Genomic DNA, 19,501 nt, shown 5'->3' with positions numbered 1-19,501 from the left:
ATTACTTTCACTGACCAAACTACACCTGCAGAGATTGTTGAAACACAACCAGCGCAAGACATCAATCTACCAAAGGAGATTAGGATACTAAGAGGTCACTCAGAGAGTGCCATTCTTGATGCCGCTGAGAATACCCTGATGATGAGGAATCAACTCAGGAGATACCTCAGCAACGTAGCGTTCGTCTCTATCCAGGAGCCAAAGAATTTCGCTGAAGTTGAGTATGATCAATTCTGGATGAATGCAATGCAAGAAGAACTTGATCTGTTCAGACGAAATGAAGTATGGGATCTAGTGCCAAAACCAAGAAGTCAGAAGACCATAGGAACAAGATGGGTCTTCCGTAACAAGCTGGATGAACAAGGGAACGTGGTCAGAAACAAAGCAAGATTTGTAGCTCAGGGCTACATTCAGGAATAAGGTAGTGACTACGGTGAGACCTTTGCCCCAGTGGCAAGGCTAGAGGCTATTAGAATTTTATGTGCATATGCAAGCTATATGAACTTTAAACTGTTTCAAATGGATGTTAAAAGTGCATTCCTTAATGGAGTTATAAACGAGGAAGTTTATGTTAATCAGCCTCCAGGGTTTGAGGATCCTAAATTTCCAAACCACGTTTATAAGCTCAAAAAGGCTCTGTATGGCCTCAAGCAAGCACCACGTGCTTGGTATCAGAGGCTGACCAGTTTCCTGCTGACTAGAAATTATGTCAGAGGTAAAGCTGATACAACCTTATTCATTAAGAGAAAGGGTAAAGATACCCTGCTGGCTCAAATATATGTTGATGACATTGTTTTTGGTGCCACTAACGAGTCAATGTGCAAGGAATTTAGTAAGCAGATGCAGACTGAGTTTGAAATGTCAATGATGGGAGAACTCAACTTCTTCCTTGGACTTCAAATCAAACAAGGGAAAAATGACATCTTCATCAGTCAAACTAAGTATGCCAAGGAGATATTGAAGAAGTATGAACTTGAAAACTGTAAGTCAATATCTACACCAATGGGCACTGACAGTGTCCTCTGCGCTGATGAGAATGGTAAGTCAGTAGACAACAGACTGTACCGAGGTATGATTGGTTCTCTACTTTACTTAACTGCTAGTAGGCCGGACATTCAGTTCTCAGTATGTTATTATGCTAGATATCAATCTAACCCTAAGGAATCTCATTACATAGCTGTAAAAAAATCCTTAGATATTTGCAAGGCTCAGTGAATGCAGGTTTGTGGTATCCCAATACTCATGACTTCACACTCATTGGATACACTAACACTGACTACGGACGAGACAAGCTTGAACGAAAAAGCACCTCAGGAGGATGCCACTTCCTTGGGAGCTGTCTTGTGTCCTGGTTCAGCAAGAAGCAGGCGTCGGTAGCCCTGTCAACCACTGAAGCTGAGTACATTGCTGCTAGAAGCTGTGTTGCTCAAGTCCTATGGATTAAGCAACAACTTGAAGATTATGGTGTTCAAACTAAGACAATTGAAGTCAAATGTGACAACAAAAGTGCAATTGATCTATCAAAAAACCCAATCCAGCACAGCAGGATGAAGCATGTCAGCATCAGACATCACTTCATTAGAGACCATGTACTCAAGGGCGAGATCAAGCTGACCTATGTCCCAACGGATGAACAGCTTGCTGATATCTTCACAAAGCCACTGGATCATGAGCAATTCAACATACTTAGAGAAGCCATTGGTATGTTTAATCCTCTTCAATAAATTTCAAGTATAGTATGCATGCTGAGTAAATTACCATGCTGAATGATTTGTGCTATTACATGCTGATTAGATAAATATATATATGCTGAGTATCTATCTCAAGTTGAGTTACTACGCATAAGATCGATTCCTCTGCATAACACTGACTACTCAGAATTTTAAACGCCTGAAATTCTTAACACTGAGTGAAGAGCCGTTGCAAACTTTAATGCAAAGCACGCGAATTAAATAGCCACATAGGATGACGTATAGGCTATAATTAGAAAACACACGCGCCGTATGTGTCATAAATGCCAGAATCTTTATCGATTGAGAATCTCGAGGCAAAACGGACTACTCAACGCCTTGGATTAACTCAACATCTCTATAAATAGTGGATGAATTCCCACTTCTATTTCTTTACGCTTAGAAATCGTTGGCATTCATACTCTCTCCCTCAAAGTTCCCAAACCTCCTAAAAACTTATCTGAGAAAATGACTAAAATTTCTCTGAACATCTCCGATGCCGGTCTCTCCCATAACCGCTCCGATGACAATCCCACTTCTCCTACTCAGCGTAATCACGCTGGAGCTACTACGCCGAGCAAGAAAGCTCAAGCTGTCCAAGCCACCTCTTCCAAACGAAAACAACAGCAAAAGGACAAGGGTAAGAAAGTAGTAGAACGCACCTACACTCAGGTCTTCGAGAGTGTGAGGGGGTGGAAGATTGACCACTCGCGGTGGTTCTCACAAGTATTCGTGGATGCCGAGCAGCCTTTCTGTGAGTGGATCAAGAACAATGGTTGGACCGAGCTGTTCTCAGTTCGGGATCCTACTTACCCTGAGTTGGTACGAGAATTCTACGCAAACCTGAAAGTCGCCAATGATAACAGGAACTACCTAGCGACTCATGTTTGAGGAAAGAACATCTCCATCAACCCAGCATATCTAGCCTCATTGTTCAAACTGAAAAACGAAGGAGCTATACTTCGTAAATCCGGTGACCATGAGAAAACCGACTACGTTCAGACCTTCTGCAAACCTGAGGGTCATGTAGGTGAAATTTCAAGCACTTCCATGGGTCAGCATCAAAAGATGGCCCATTACATACTGACAAATTTCCTCTACCCTAAAATCAACTGCACCAACTCAGCAACCAACTTCGAGCAGTGTTTTATATGGCACATGCTGAACTACACGCCGATAAATATGCCTGTCTTCATAATCGATGGGTTTCTACGAAGTACAGGAACCCTTAGGCTGGGCTCCTTCATCACTCGAATCCTCCAGGATCACAAGGTGGACACGGTTGCGGAAATCCAAGTTCGGGGAACCGAAATTACAGCTGCTGACCTATTTGGTTTGGCATATGACCTACCAATTATGGCGAAAAAAGGAAAAGGAGAAGCTGTCTAGAATGCTGAGGGGGCAAACACTGAGGGGGTTGTGACTCGAAAGGGCAGAGCGCAAAGAAAGAGGAAAACTGTGCAAAGCACCTCTAAAGGAGTTGCTTCTGCTCCAAAGAAGATGAAATTTTTCTGTGGAGGAACTAAGCCTCAGATTCAACCCGGTCAGGGTGGATCTAGGTCAGCTGAGAAAAGACCTAGGCAAGTTGAGCCTGAGACAGAAGAAAGAGAGGTTGCTGACTAACCATTAAGGAAGAGGAAGAAGCTCAACTTTGAGTTAAGACCTATTGAGGCCATGCCAACAGATGTCGTCGTTCCTCCTAACTCACATTATGCACAGAGTCAAGGGATTGACGCTGAGCAACAGGTTGAGGAAGAACAAGACCAAGACCAAGACCAATTAGGTGGTCAGTTTGTTGAAGAAGAGTTGGATGACCAGTTAGAAGAAGAAGAACTGGATGATGAGTCTGAAGAAGAAGAAGAAAGTGGTCAGGATGACACTGAGGAACCAGCAGATGATGAGCATCTTGAACCAATCAACACTGAGTTGGTTGATGAAGAAGAAACTGAGCACATAGTAGATGCTCCTGCTGTTCAAAGGGAAGCCTCACCCACTGACTCCATTGAGTCTATTCCCTGTGACCCTACTCCTCCGAAGCTTAGGAGACTGAGAAAGAAGAAAGCTTTTAGAACACCTGTTATTGATCTCATGGGTGATTCACCGCTGAGAGATGAGATCTCTGACCTTACCGAGGTCCATCTTAAATACTTCTCCAACCTTCCTGAGTCTCAGCCAGAGCAACAAGAAAATCAAGCCTCTGTTTCTCCGAAGGAACATGCCGACTTAAATGCTTCCGCCAACCAAAATAATGCCGAGCAAGTACTCGAAGATTCTGCTCCTCAAACTGTTGAGCAAGCTAAGGAATTTCCTGCTCAGGTGGACACTGAACTTCCTAACATTCCATCACCTAGTCAGCTTCAACCTGACACTGAGCAAGCAACTCTTTCTGCTGATCCTCCACTTCCCCAACTCAATGAGCAGAATCAGATTCAGTCAGTTTCCACTGACAATACTAATTCCAGGCCAGCCGCTGATAATGTTGGGCCTTCCAATGACGAGTAGAACCAAACACTGCCCTTATTCGGTTCTACTCCTCTTCCGGCATTTGGGCCAACACAAGATGGATCCTTTAGCTACCTCATTGCCTCTGAGTCTGGTCGAAGAATTGTTGACTCAGCTCAAGCTCTCATCCAGGACCTCCATCAATCAAGTACCAATGCCGCTGAATCTAACACTGTTGAGACAACTCCATTTTCGTCTGTCACTCAGCTTCTCACTGAGATCAAAGGTATGAAGGATCTTTTGAGTGTCATGACTACGCTACAATCTCAACAGCCCAGGCAGGACTCTATTATAAAGCTGGCCGAACTCCAGCTGACCATGGTCAACCATATAAACTCACTACAAAGGGAGTTTCATCAACTGTCAGCTGCGAACTCAGCATATGCCACTTCTGCCGAAATATATCATCTCTTCATCCAGCTTCACACTGAGCAAGAGAAAACCAATCACCAGCTTTCCACCTCCTCTCAGTGCTCTATTGAGCAAATTAGCGAGGCTGTGCGTTTGCTGAACTTAAACAGACAAGAGATGGCAACTGACGAGCTTAAAACCAACGAGATTCTGAAGTATTCTCGAGCAACTTTCAGCAATGTGCGCCAAATCAACGCTCAACGTGAGTATTATGACTCCTCTTTGCTAAAGATGTTTCATCAAGCCTTTGCCATGCTCACTGAAACCATGCACTGGATTGGCAAGTCTCAAGCCGCTGTTTTGAGTATGCTGAGTGCTGCATCTATCGGAATTCCTCAATCCATTGTGGATGATGGTGTTCCAATCTTTGACGGAATGAATGAAAGCACGAGAAAGCTAAAGGCATTTTCTCAACGCCTAACTCAAGCTGCAATTGAAGCCACCTTCATTCCCAAACCTGATGATGGCAAAACGGGGGAGAAAGAACAAGCCCCAAGAACTCAGCAAGCCTCAGTTAGTCAGCCGCAACACAAGGGCAAGGGCAAACAAAAGTAGCTTAATTTGTACTATCTAGGATAGCTAGCTTTTTGAACCTTTATATCTGTGTTCTTTTTGTGAACCCTGTTGTGCTGACTTTAAATTCAAAACAAATTATATACATCTCTATCATACTGACTACTCTTATGCGATGCTTACTTAAGTGATTGATATAATTTGTTAAAACGCATCTTCATTAAATCAACTGTGCTACACTGTCTATATTAATTGATGATATGTCTGCTGTGTTGATCATGCATGTTGACCACTTCTTATATGTCCACTTAACTAAAACTCATTGAAACAAAGCATACTCAGCGCTCTCTGATATTTAAACCTTCCGCGTAAAACTGAGTTAAATAGAATATGTTCCATGAGCTGACCTATCTCTGAAAACTGACCTTAGACTTACTCAATTAAACCTTGAAAATGTTTTGAGTAAAACTAAGTCAGTAGCTCAACCCTTACGAGGGAGTTATTTGATAAAATAAAGTCAACTATCATGGGGGAGCTCAACACTGAGTTCTTCGACTGAATATTTTTGCCAACATCAAAATGGGGGAGTTTATTGAAACACATTTCCACATGATTTTGATTTGACAAAATTATTTAAGTAATGATAAAAATATTCTAACACATTAAATTTAAAATGCTTTTATTTATTACACTAATGTGTTTGTTCAATGTTGAGTTGAATTGTGTATAAGACATTGAGATTAAAAAGCCCAAAGGCCCATAAAGTGGAAGTCAAGCCCAAGTCAACACATCAATACCATTCGGCCCAAGAGTTCAAAACGAAGCCGTATCAACTAAAACGACGACTCAGCAAGAGAAGGATCGAGAAGCCTTCATGGCAAAAGCTTCAAGTAGAAGCTGCTGAGTTGGACGACAAAGCAGTCTGGACAGCGGCAGGCAATGTTCAACTTCTAGACAAAGTATTTCTACTTTGGGAAAAGTTCAGAAGGCGCAGAAAGCTATCTCGTGGACTTTTCCTTAAATGTTGAAACATTCTGCCAAAGACTGACGAAGACAGAAGATGCGTGAATCCTATTGGCCAACGACGCTGAGCACGCCCAGAGTGACAACGACAGGAAGCTGTTTCCCTCCAACGGTTATTTCGAAATTCGAAATGACCAGGTGCCTCAAGTGTCACTATATAAAGGCCATCCATTTGCTTCAATCGATACAGAACTTCAAGCAGTCGAAACGCTGACCAAATTCATACTCGAAGATTCTGTGAGAAAAGGAAAGCAAATACCTTACACCAATTTCCATATTATTATGTAAAAGTCTAGAGTGATTTCCAATCATCTAAAGTGTCTTAGCAATCGTTGTTTAGGACAAACACTTTATCATTTCTAGAAGAATAGAAAGAAGAGGCTGAGTACTCGGTTATAGTACTCAGCATAGATATAAGAGTGAGTAGAGGTATAGAGGAAGGTACTCTTGTTATACTCAGCTTCTATTTGTAAAAGTTTTCGCGCTCTACCTTTAAAGAGCTCAGTAGAGAATTTAAAAAGCTTGGAACGAGTTCCGGGGACTGGACGTAGGCGGAGAGGCCGAACCAGGATAAGTCTGCTGAGTAATATCTTTCCAACCTTTAAACTCCTTTAATATATATTGCTTGCTGTGAAAACTGACTAAGTAAAGAGCTCATGCTGAGTTAAGTTTACTAAGAAGCTGAGTTCAGGAATAGACTCTAAGTGCTATTTCCTGACTCAAGTAAAGAAGCAGACTTAGTCACAAGTTGACTAAGCTTGTGTCTTGAATCTACTTAGTGACGCTGTGTAAACCTTTTCATAAGAAAAGAAGTCAGCCTTAACGGATAAAATTTTAGATAGTTCCTATCCCCCCCTTGGAACTAACTTGTCACGTTATAAGGGACCAACAATCATGACCGTGCAAATGGCTTTATCTGTAACGGAGACATACATGTAGAGATCCTCACCTTTCAAGGGTCGAATCATCAGGGGTGGTTCCGTGAGAAACCATTTGATCCCTTGGAAGGCCTTTTCACAATCCTCACTCCATTCAAACGCCTTTTGCTTCTTGATCACTTTATAAAAGGGTTGGCATCGTCGAGCTGAACACGAGATAAACCTGCCCAAGGCTACGATACGCCCGTTAAGATGTTGCACTTCTCTAATATTCTGCGGCGTTTTCATTTCCAAGACTGCTTTGATCTTGTCGGGGTTTGGGCTCACTCCCTTCTGGCTGATCATGAATCCTAAGAATTTTCCATATGTCGCTCCAAAGGTACATTTCTCTGGATTCAATTTAATGTTGTGATGTCGGAGTACGCCCAGTACCTCCTTTATATCATCCGCATGCTTCTCTACAGTGGTACTTTTGATGATCATATCGTCCACATAGACAGAAAAGTTATCACCCTTGCTTCCTTCGAATATTTTGTTCATCATCTGTTGATAGGTTGCACCCACGTTCTTAAGCCCAAAGGGCATGACTTTGAAGCAATAGGTGGCTTGGTGTGTCACGAATGAAGTTTTGATTCTATCCGAATGCTCCATCGGGATCTGGTGATAACTCAAATTCACATCAGTGAAGGAGTACATGGCGTGTCCTGCGGTTCCATCTACTAGGATATCAATGCACGGTAGGGGGTAGTTGTCTTTGGGACAAGCTTTGTTGAGATCTGTGAAATCAATACACATGCGGTATGATCTGCCTGCCTTTTTGAAGAGGACTACATTCGCCAACCACTGTGTATAAAGTACCTCCTCGATGGCGTCCGCCCGTTTGAGCTTGGTGATCTCCTCTCCTATCACCTTTTGCGTCTGAGGGCCATGGTTTCTTCGTTTTTGTGCCACCGGGACCGCGTCCTTGTAAATGTTGAGTTTGTGAGTGATCACATCTGGACTAATCCTTGGAAGAATATCATCTTTCCATGCAAAGACATCTTCTGACTCATGGAGAACCTTGGTGATAGCTTCTTTAATCTCTCCCTTTAGCCCTTTAGCCATCCGTACCTGTTTTTCATCCGCCATGAGGTACATCTCTGTTTCACCCAAGGCCATTGTGACAAGTTCTTCCTCGTCTTCATCTTTAGACTGCGGGAGAATCATTAACGATGCCGAATACGTCTCCTGAGCCACTTTTTGGCTTCCTCGGATCATTACACCTCCCTTGACCGTGGGGATGTAAATAGTTAAGTGGCGTATTGAGATGAGAGCTGCGGCTTCGGAGATAAAGGGTCGCCCAAGGATGATATTGTAAGCTAACTGGCCATCCAGGATGGAGAATTCCAGATCTCCTTTCCAGATTTGATCTTCATCGGCTAACTCACAATCTAATGTTACCTGGCCCTTTGTTTGGATGGTGTGCCCTGTTACTCCCAGGATGTCCACTATGGTGGTTTCCACTTGGATTGGGTCGACCATAAGCTTGGCGAATGCTCCTCTTATGATGACATTGCATGAACTTCTGGTGTCAATCATCACTCTTTTCATCTCCCAGCCTTCCACCATCATAGTAATGAGCAGGGCGTCCGCACGAGGAGAGATCTCTGAGCCAGCATCTGCAAAAGGGCGATTAAGTGATGCCCTATCCAGAGCAGTGGTTTTTTCCTTTTTCAACACAGGTTGGTATCCAGGTCCGCCTGCTATGACATTGATGGTCCCTTTTGCCTTCTTTTTCTAATCATCTCTGGATCTGTCACCATCTCCCTTCTTGCTATCATTTTGGACGAACCTGTCCAACTTTCCCCTTTCGATAAGCCTTTCTATCTCTTTGGCTAACTCCCAGCATGCGTCTGTGTCATGGCCATTCTTCCTATGGTATTTGCAATAATTTTTGGGATTTTTCCCGGTGTTGGTGTACTCCCCCCCTTTTGGTTCGGGGTATGAAATGCTCCGGTTGTGCTGGCTGTTCTCAATCCACATTAGCACTTCGCTTTTAGAGGCATTGAGCGGCATAAATGATGACATGTATGCCGATTTGTTCTTAGAGCCCCTCCACCGACCTCTAAAGGACGAATCCGGGTGCTTGTCTTTCTCTTTATCCCGATGGCGAGATTCGCCTTTGTCCTTCTTGGGCGGAGACAATGACTCTCTGCGGATATCATCCACCTCCATGAAGTCCTTGCATCTTTCAATTAATTCTGCCATATCTCTGGGCTTCTTCCGAATTAAATCTTCCTGCAAGCTTTTACACGTGGTGTTTTTCACTAGAGCTTCCACTGCCATGAAGACATCCACATCGACAATTCGTATACACAATTTGTTGAAATTGTCTACATATTCTCGAAGGGGTTCATTCGTCTTCTGCTTTAATTCAAAAAGCTTCCGTGACTTGACCACTAGAGGGATACATCCGGCGAATTTAGCACAAAACTCCCTACTCAACTGATCCCAGCTGTCTATCGATCCGGGATGTAAAGATTGGAACCAATCATAAGCGGGGCCTCCTAATGTGGTGATAAACATCCGGCATAATACCGCCTCACTTGCACGGTTAAGGCTGAGCAACATTCGGTACTTTCTGGCATGGGCCTCGGGGTTGTTTGCACCCATGTAAACCGGGATATTAGGTAACTTTAAATGCCTGTCTGTTTCCTCAACTTCGATCCATGCCGTGAAGGGCGAATCACGATTGGCGAATGGATTATGCCTGGCATTCTCTTTATTTATGCGGAGCACCGCAGCTCTAACACGATCATCAAATTTTTTCGAACCCGCCCTGGGGCGTCCCCTATGCGGCGATCTACTCGGAGGTCTCCTATGGGGAGATCTACTTAGAGAAGATGAGGAGCTAGAGCCGGACGACGGATCTGATGGCGAACGCCCACCTCCACCTGTTTGTCCTCCAGAAGGAGCTTGCACATCCTCCTCTTGGTTCGGTGGTGGTTGTGGCCTATCCGGATGAGGTGTCTCTACTGGCCTCTTACTTGGTCTCCGGCCTGAGGATGTGGGTGACCTACCCCGTCGGGATGACCTCTGCCTTGGAGGTGAAGGCGACTTTGATCGCCTGCTGCTTCCCTTCTTCCTCTTTTTGTGTCTTCGACCTCTTGATCTGCCTTCTGGGAGATTCGACCGTGGGCGACTCGGGGCACCTGATCCGCCCAGACTCACCCTAGGGTTTCCTGGTCCCCCCGGGAGAGTTTGGTCATTCCTTCGACTCCCTTCTACTCCATCAGAAAATAGTTGCCGATTGAGTGGTGGGTTACCAGCTGCGACGGTAGTAATCACCATGGAATCCGTATGTTGAGTTTGGAAGAATGAAGAATTATGGGCGTTCGATCCTATAGCTGCCTGTGGCCATTGAGATGCTGCAGGATTTGGCGCCGTGCGCCGAAGCTCTTGAATTATCATGAACGACCTTAGGCGGCTCTCCATCTCAGGGCCAAACGCTCTTCCTATGGATCCCGCACATGTTTCGATGAATGTATCTGGCGACATACTCCTTCCATCATGCGTTGCGGGGGCATTTATATCAACGCGACCAGCGCTAGTTACAGGTTGGCTTGATGGTGTTACCAACGGTGTTTCAATTCCCGATGAGGGATTCAGCTCTCCATTCGTCATGTCTTTCTGTGAACGAAAAACCCTTTTATTTGGTTAAGGGTCCACGCTCACCGCACCAATTGATGACTTGTGGAGAATTTCCGATTAGCTTCCGTTCCTGTGGGGGCGTCGTTGGGTTCGACGGGGGGAAGCTCCGATGCCAAAGTCAGTATAAGGTATGAAAGAGTAAACTGAATTGACAAAGTAGGGTTTCTAGGATTTGTGTGAATGTGTACCTTGATAGCTTGAGATGCAAGCTATATATAGTCATGAAGTTGTAACCTTTGGTAACTAGAAAGTCTCCATTAATGCTTCATTAATGGCGGTTACTGGTTTCCTTTAAGTATGCCCGTTAGCTTATTAATAGCTTTATTAATGGTCTTTATTGCGGGATCGGCTCAACTGTTCCGCTGGCGGATCGGCACATAGGTTTGACCGCGGATCTCTTGTGGCGAAGTCTTGGTGATCCGCCTATCTGATCTCCTTGCTTGATACGCCGTAACATTCCGATATCAGGTGATCAATACGCGGCGGTTCTAGGCGAATATCTCCTTTGATCCTTTGGATAATATCCCAATGTTATCACTTATCCCTCTTCTGTCTCCTAAACAAACACGGGATGAATTATCTCGTGTTTTTTTATCCCTATCCCACCTCCTATATCCTTCCTAACAAACATCCCGTACGGGTATAAAATATGTTTTTTAAGGTTTAAAATTTATGAATTAGAGTCTAGAATTTATAAATTAGAATACAGAATCATACTTTATTTGTGATATATAAAAAATAGTTACATATTGAGAATTAAGTTCTATAATATAATTTAATTGTAATTTACAATTAAATATGATTTTTATGTAAAAAGGCAATTTTTTTTGCAATGAGATCATGAGTCACAACTATGTTTAATGATGCGGGCATCCAGCCGACTAAATGAGGGGACACGAGTGGTATAAAATCACCTCACTAGATTAATTATATGTAAGCAAGTTAAGTATATTTTTTCGCTTAATTGGACCAATAAACGGATTAATGTGAAAATAGCAAGACTTTTCTGGTTTTATGGAGCAAAAATAATGATAAATATAGAGTAGAGTCTTCTCATTTTACTAAACAAATTAAACCTATATTCTTTGGTCAAATTAGTACTGCTAATTTATTTTTATTTTTTCAATAAAAAGAATACAACTATTTTATTCTCTCACTTTAAATTTTAATTTGCAGTTCATCTTGTCGACGTGGAGACCTGTTATTTGCCAATTATTAAATAACCAAATTAATAGAGGAGTATAAAAGGGAAGAAAAATCCCTACATAATAAAATCCTAAAGGTTCGCGTCCACGATTTCATTTTTTCTGAATCTCGAACCATCATATCATCAACTACCCTAGGAAGTAGGAGAAAATGGGTTGGCTAACTCGATTTCTGGCGGCATCGGCTTTCTTAGCCATCGGAGTGATATTTTCACCGGAAACCTTCGGTTCAAACTCCGTTGGCCAATTAGCCACTTACCTGAAGCTGGCTCACCTCCTTAGCTTCTCAACGGCGTTTGGTGCCGCTCTTTGGGTCACTTTCATCGGCGGCATCATAATGTTCAAGTAAGTTCTCTTCCTCCTTTTCAATCTCAGAAATTTGTCCTTAAAATGTGCTTAATTTTGCTTCCTTTCTAGTCAAAGCTTTGGTTTGTTAACCAAGTCTAATTCCAATATCAGAATTAATTTCTTCAAATTTCCTATGACTTGATTAGGGTGTACTACGCTCACTATGCAATACTTGATTTTCTTTGTTTAATAAAAATGTAGTACTACTAGTTTTAGAGTGATAATTTTAGTTTCTGTTTGGTTACTAGGATTTTGGAGGATCTGTAAAGTCTATAGGGGAAATGTTAGATGCGAGTATATAAATTTACCACCTTCAGAGTGCAGATTAAGTTTTTTTATCGGATGTAGAATGAGTTTTTCCTATAAATAATGCAAGTCTTTTGTTTAGCTATAAGTTTTTTGGTGACTGATTAACAATAAATTCCTATGGATATCAGGAATCTGCCCAGGCATCAGTTTGGTAATTTACAAAGCAAGATGTTTCCTGCATATTTTTGGTTGGTTGGGGTATGCTGTGCAACATCTGTGGCATCTTTTGGTTATCTGCATCCATGGAAATCAGCTACAACTTCAGAGAAGTACCAGCTTGGTTTCCTTCTCTCTTCCTTGGCTTTCAACCTTACTAACTTGTTTGTCTTTACACCCATGACTATCGAGGTAAACATCTTGCAAGTTGCGAGCCTAGGCTCTGATTCAGAAATTTACTTGGTATTTCAGTTCAGAATTCAGTTCTATGTGAACAAAGTATCAACAGAATTCAGTTCCCAATACAAGTTATCCATTGTTGTCAGATTTATTGAATTGTCAGTCATGCATTTTGATTAGAGTTTGTAGTTGCACCTACCTTTTGCTTGTCCTGGTTGTTGAGAAAATTGGGGAAAGAGGGAGAAAATTAGTTGTTATTAATTCTAATATTTTAAGACTCATCTTATCCTTGCAAGGCAGTAGAAAATTTTGTTACATCTGGATCCATCTTGAATTGGATCCCGTTGACTGGAAGTTGTACTCAAGGATGAATGACCATTTTAGCAAGTCCAAAGAAAATTATTAATTTCCTGTGCTAGTTTTATTTTCTTAACCATTGTTCACTTTTTTCCCTGGGAATATACCTGTACCTACTATCCATCAGCGAAGAAACAGTGGCATAAATTTTGGGGAAAATACATTCATGGCCCATGAACTTTAACTCTACAAACTTCATTTCATTTCGTGACATAAAAAATCTTTAAACTTACATTATTGTAACATTAAAATCCTCAAAGAAAAATCATTTAAAAATTTGGCGAAGAAATGACTTGGACAAGTTTGACTACATCAACTCTCTTTTATATCCATGACATCATAGATTATGGCAAATGCCTATTCCAGGTCATCATTTTGTCCATTTTTAACGGGGTTTCTTTGATTTTGACTTTAATGTTACGATATAATGTAAAGTTCAAGGACTGTTACATCACGGATTAAAGTTTAGAGGCTATAATGTTAGTAGAACTATAGTTTAAGGGTCATGGATGTATTTTACCCTTAAATTTCAGTTCTTGTTGTGTGAATATCTCATTAGAAATATATATATATATATTGAGATTTAAAAAAGTTTGAAATTTGCTGCAACTTGATGGTTTAGATGATGAGGCAAAGGCACAAAGTGGAGCGAGAAGAGAAAATTGGGGATGAAATTGGGTGGTCAAAGAACCAGGAGCGTGCAAAGGCTAATCCAAAGCTTGCTGCTATGAACAAGAAATTTGGAATGATCCATGGTTTTTCATCCCTTGCTAATGTTATGGCTTTCGGCAGCCTTGCTATGCATTCATGGTACTTAGCTGGTAAGCTGAATCTGTAACTTAAACCTTCAGTTATTTCTGGTCATTGATTATAAATCACATCACACTGGGAAGTAAGTGTTTTCTTGTGGATATTTTTATATTATTCCCGGTCAATTATGTACCCTTGAACAATTGTGTTGCGTTTAAGAAGTTCATTGTTACCACATACTTTGAAATAAAAGTTCATAGATCTAGATGCATACTTCCCCATTCAGCTTTGTTAACAAAAGAGGCAGTGCTAGAGATTCAATGTAATATGTTGCAAAAGAATTCTAGTTCTTATCATTTAACAATCTATTGGATTTGTTATGCTATGCTGCATGCCCGAAATCATTTGAATAAGTTTCCTAACTGTTTAGCTTTTAGCACAATATAAGAACTTCTCGAATGAAATGGAATTTATTATTGATAGGATAATCAGGGGTAAGAAGTTTATATGTTCATTGAAGTAGGAAATTGTGTTTTTCCCAATTCTCTATCCTTTTTTTTTTATCTTTCTCTCACTCAATGTGTCTCACTCAATTTGTGACGTGTCCTATATATCCTACTTTAACCCAAATTAATAGGGTTAAGAGTTAGAGTTAACTAAAGTTAATAGGATTAAAATAAGATAACTATGTTACTTGTCATAATTTGAGTGGAGGACATGTAAGGGATAAAGAATCAGGGATAACAGATTTTCTTATAGTCTTTGTGTATATTGTGGTCACCGAAGTATTTTATGACACAATAAAATTGCTAAAGTAGCAAATTTGTGTCAATATAGTCACTATGTTCGGATCCAACAATCTGGACCACCGAAAGTCTGTTGTGGCCATCATATCAACAACACCTTATGATATGTCTAACTAGGGGAGGACCGACACTATGGTCAGAGGGGGTCTCCCCTACGCGCCACACAAGGCCGGCTCCAGGGGGAGGCCGCGTATGCGGCCGCCTAGGGCCTCCGACTTACGGGGCCTCCGATCGGAATTTGTTTCAAATTTGATAATTATTAAGATTTCTATGGTTAAAAAGTATAAAGACTTAGATTTATAACAAAAAAAATAGTGTTAGGCTGAATGGTAAAGACATAGAAAAAGTATTTGTAAGGGTGGGAGTTCGATACCTTGTATTGGTATTTTTTTGTTCACATTTTCTCTTATTTTTTCTTTCTTTCTTTTGACAATACTTGTAGTGATTTTTCTTGAACATTTTTTTTATATTTAGAAACAATTTATAAACTACTATTTTGTTATTGTAGTAATTTTAAATTTTTTATTTTTTATAAATTACAAGACGAAATTCATTTATGAATTACAATTTGTAATTTGGTGTAAAATATTTTTTTTTAAGTTGTGTGCAATGCACTTATATTAAACAAATGAAGATTACATTGAAGAGAAAGGAAAACTCTCAACCCACCTCACCCCAATGTGATTTGGCGTAAAATGTTATTTAGACTCTGATTTATTTAAAATTTTAATATTTTTCCATTAATTTATTATTTGGTCACACTTAGACTATAAACTAAACCTTTTTTCATATTTGGAAACAATGTATAAACTATTATTTTGTTATTGTAGTGATTTTTAAATTAAACTAAACATTTTTTCATATTTGGAAACAATGTATAAACTACTATTTTATTATTGTAGTGATTTTTAAATTTTTTATTTTTTTATAAATTACAAGATAAAATGCACTTATGAATTACGATTTGTAATTTGGTGTAAAATGTTATTTAGAATCTGATTTATTTAAAATTTTAATATTCGGCCACTAATTTATTATTTGGTCACATTTAGACCATAAACTATTGAAATTGTTGAAATTGCACTTAATTTTGATGAAGTCTTGGTAAAGTCATTTTCTTATGATATGTGGTGATATTTTGACATATGGACTTGACATGTCGTACGTTTTAAAGTTTTTTTACCTAAATAATTAATGAGATTAAAACAAGAAAACAAATTTCTAAACTAAAATGTATCAAGTCTAGTTGTCAAAATATCATCATATGTCAATAATTCTATTAAGTTTCCATACAAATTAGATGAAATTTCACCAATTGGGATAGTTCAGTGGTCAAATGATAAAATTTTGGATAGATCAAGTGCCAAATGACAAGATTCATTGGATCAATCGATATCCAAATAGTGATTTAAGCCTGTAATTCATAATAAAGACGTGACTCAATCAATCTTTAATCACCAAGATAAATTTTTCTCTTTCTTTCCATAGAATCTTGCGATTAGGTTCGAGTTCAGTCGTCCAAGATTAATAGTAATTAATAATTTTTCGTCTGCTTGCTTCTCTCATAACTGGTGAGAAGAAACTTGATTTTACATATATAAAAGAAAACTCGATTTTACATATACAAAGACAAGAAGAATAATAATTTCTTCTTAGTTTTAGGTTATTATATATGACTTGAATTGTAGTTAATAATATATTGGTTTTACTATTTAATATTTATTATTTATAAAATAATATTAAATTTAAATATGAAAAAAAGTACACAATGTGCTTAAAGGCTCTAAAATGCTGAAGACGGCCCAGGCACCACACTGCCAGTTCAAAAACCTATCTTATAGTATGATCGGTGAAGGAGTTTCCCCCCTAAATATCCTCAACTAGTCCAGTAGTCCTTTTTATTTTGCAAGGTTGACTTCAATTTTATTATTTTTCTGTTATTCTTTTGCTTGCTTCTCATTAAGTTGTTTCTCATATTATTTTATTCTTTTTATTTCTCTTATGGACCTGTTCTCCGACTTCAATGTCATCCTCCCTTCTAAAAAAAATAACTTTTTTATTTTCAATTTGCTATTCATTTTCGAATCTTCAATCTCCTTTTCAATTTATATTCTTTCTAATTATGTCTAAGATATTTCATCTTTTTTCCTTGCAATTTTATAATTATAGATTTATGTTATAATTTTGTATGATCAATTAGATTTTCGAATTGTAGATTCTTGATCATTACAATTTGATATTAGATTATTACTATATACAGTAAAACCTCTATATAGGAATACACTTGGGACCGGACTATTTGTATAACAATTGGGAGGTTATTACTAAATAGAGTTTAATATAATAAAATTTCTCAACATATAAAATTTTAAATTTGCTCGATACTTGGTTAAGATTATCATAGGCATGCATGGTTTATATATAATGCATAACAATAGATATTAATGGAACAAATTAAATATTTAGAATTTCAATTTAGAGTCTAGATTTTCAATATATAGATAATTGGAAGAGTTTTATGGGAAAAATGTAAATATCAATGAGAATACTAAATATTTATAATTTCAAGTTGTAGTTCGTGTTTCCAACTCATAGATAATTTAAATAGTTTTTTTTAATATTTTATAATTTAGTTTGAATTCTTTATATATATATATATATATATATATATATATATATATATATATAAATATATAATTATTACTATATAGGGGTATAGTTTCTAAAGGTGGGACTTAAAAAGTGTATAACAAATAACGTTTGGGAGGTTATTCCTATTTATAACTGGTCCAAGCTGGGACCGAATTTTTTTATAATAAAATAGAGGTTATTCCTATATAGAGTATTCTTATATAGAGGTTTTACTGTAGTTGTTAAATTGAGATTCGACTCGTGACTCGAAATGTCATTTTATGAATTGGGACTTGTGAATCGAATCGAATTGTAAGATTCAGATCAAATTCAAAATATTATAAAAAAATAAAATATTATACATGTTTAACTTTAAATATTAGTCTAAAAATACAATTTTAATATCCAAATAGGAATTATATCAAGTTATCAACCAAACACTTAAGTTAAAATTCAAATTTAATGTAATCCTAATAAAACTAATTGCCATTGAATTCATCCCCATTAAAAGAATCACCATCTTCTTCGTCCATAACCAGGCTTTCCAATTCCTTTTCTCCTCCATCTTTCTCCATTATGTCTGTTTCTATTCCATCTGTTTCTATTCTATTGCATAATTTCTGCATACATTTTTTATTTTATTTTTTATGAAGTGAAGTGTCATCTGAAAAAAACAATAGTACTCCTGCATATGTTTATGAGTTATTAAAAATTGAGAAACAGTTTTTTTATGGCGTCAAGAATCGGTCGAATCGGTCGCTGAGTCACCACCGATTCATGTCTGATTCATGAAGGTTTCGATTCGTACCATAGATACTACTCAAAATCTTCATGAATCGGATCAAATTGTACGAGTCGACTCGCGACTCGTACGATTCTAACAACAGTAAAACCTCTATATAGGAATACGTTTGGGACCGGACAATTTGTATAACAATTGGGAGGTTATTCTTATATAGAGTTTGGTACCCAAAAAAAAAAATCAACACTTAAAGTTTATAAATTTAATAACAATAAGAACTCTCTAATTTTTATTATTCAAAAAGTAATTATGCAACGTTGTTTAATCTCAATAATTTTATGGGAAAATGGTAAGAATTTATAGTTAAAGTTGGAATTTGTGTGCCAACTCATATTTAATCTCAATAATTTTTTAATTTTTTAATAAATTTTGTTTAAATCCTTAATACATATATACATTATTTACATAATTATTCCTATATAGAGGTATAGTTTCTAAAGGTGGGACTTGGATTATGTATAACAATTAACATTTGGGAGGTTATTCTTATTTATAACCGGCCCAAGTTGGGACCGAAATTTTTTATAACAAATTGGAGATTATTATTATATAGAGTATTCCTATATAGAGGTTTTACTGAACTATGATTATTAGACATTTATTTGCTTGTGTACAGAGTGGTGACTCTTATTCTCACTCTTCCTGTTTCTATTGTAATCACAAAGATTGTTTTCAACTATGAGTATAGTGAAAAACAAGATTCAAAACAGAACGGAAAATGAATAACTTTCATATTGTTTAATGTTATATATTGAGCGATAAATCATTGGCAGTTTTAATATAGATTTAATTATAAATGATTTTCGTGACTTAAAAGAGCAGCCATCCCTGATACATTAAATATAATATATTTTTATCTGTGATAAAGAAAGATAATTAAAATTTTGGCCTTACCTTGAGACCTGATCAAACTCAAAACTCTTTTTTCTTTGAAATACCAACTTTAAGCACTATTTAATTATGCTTGGGCCATATGGCCTCTCCTCTGGCATACAATTTTTGTAGCGGAACGCAGTTTATGGCTTTTATGAGGATTTATTGGGAATTATGATTGATGAATCATTTCATTTCAATTCAACTGTATGTGGTTGAATCCCAGTAATGGTATTCTTTTCTTTGGGTCCCTGGAGTTCAACTACCTGTTACAACTTTTCATCTCCCTGTAAATGCATGTTATATTATTACATAGGGCTTCATCTTTTCTATTCTT

At 38.3% G+C, this 19,501-nt stretch overlaps 1 protein-coding gene across 1 annotated transcript; it reads left to right on the top strand.

Annotated features, from left to right (window-relative positions):
- Positions 1-12,015: 12,015 nt before the first annotated feature.
- LOC136217695 (uncharacterized) lies at positions 12,016-14,453 on the top strand. Its single transcript, XM_066004333.1, has 3 exons — positions 12,016-12,297; positions 12,738-12,957; positions 13,925-14,453. The coding sequence occupies exons 1-3, from the start codon at positions 12,104-12,106 to the stop codon at positions 14,138-14,140; spliced, it is 630 nt and encodes a 209-aa protein (XP_065860405.1). The 5' UTR covers positions 12,016-12,103; the 3' UTR covers positions 14,141-14,453.
- Positions 14,454-19,501: the final 5,048 nt, after the last annotated feature.

This window comes from Euphorbia lathyris, chromosome 2 (genome assembly GCF_963576675.1).
Source record: "Euphorbia lathyris chromosome 2, ddEupLath1.1, whole genome shotgun sequence".
Lineage (NCBI taxonomy): Eukaryota > Viridiplantae > Streptophyta > Magnoliopsida > Malpighiales > Euphorbiaceae > Euphorbia > Euphorbia lathyris.
Note: the sequence above shows the minus strand (reverse complement) of the source record. Positions and strands in the feature narration are given on the sequence as shown.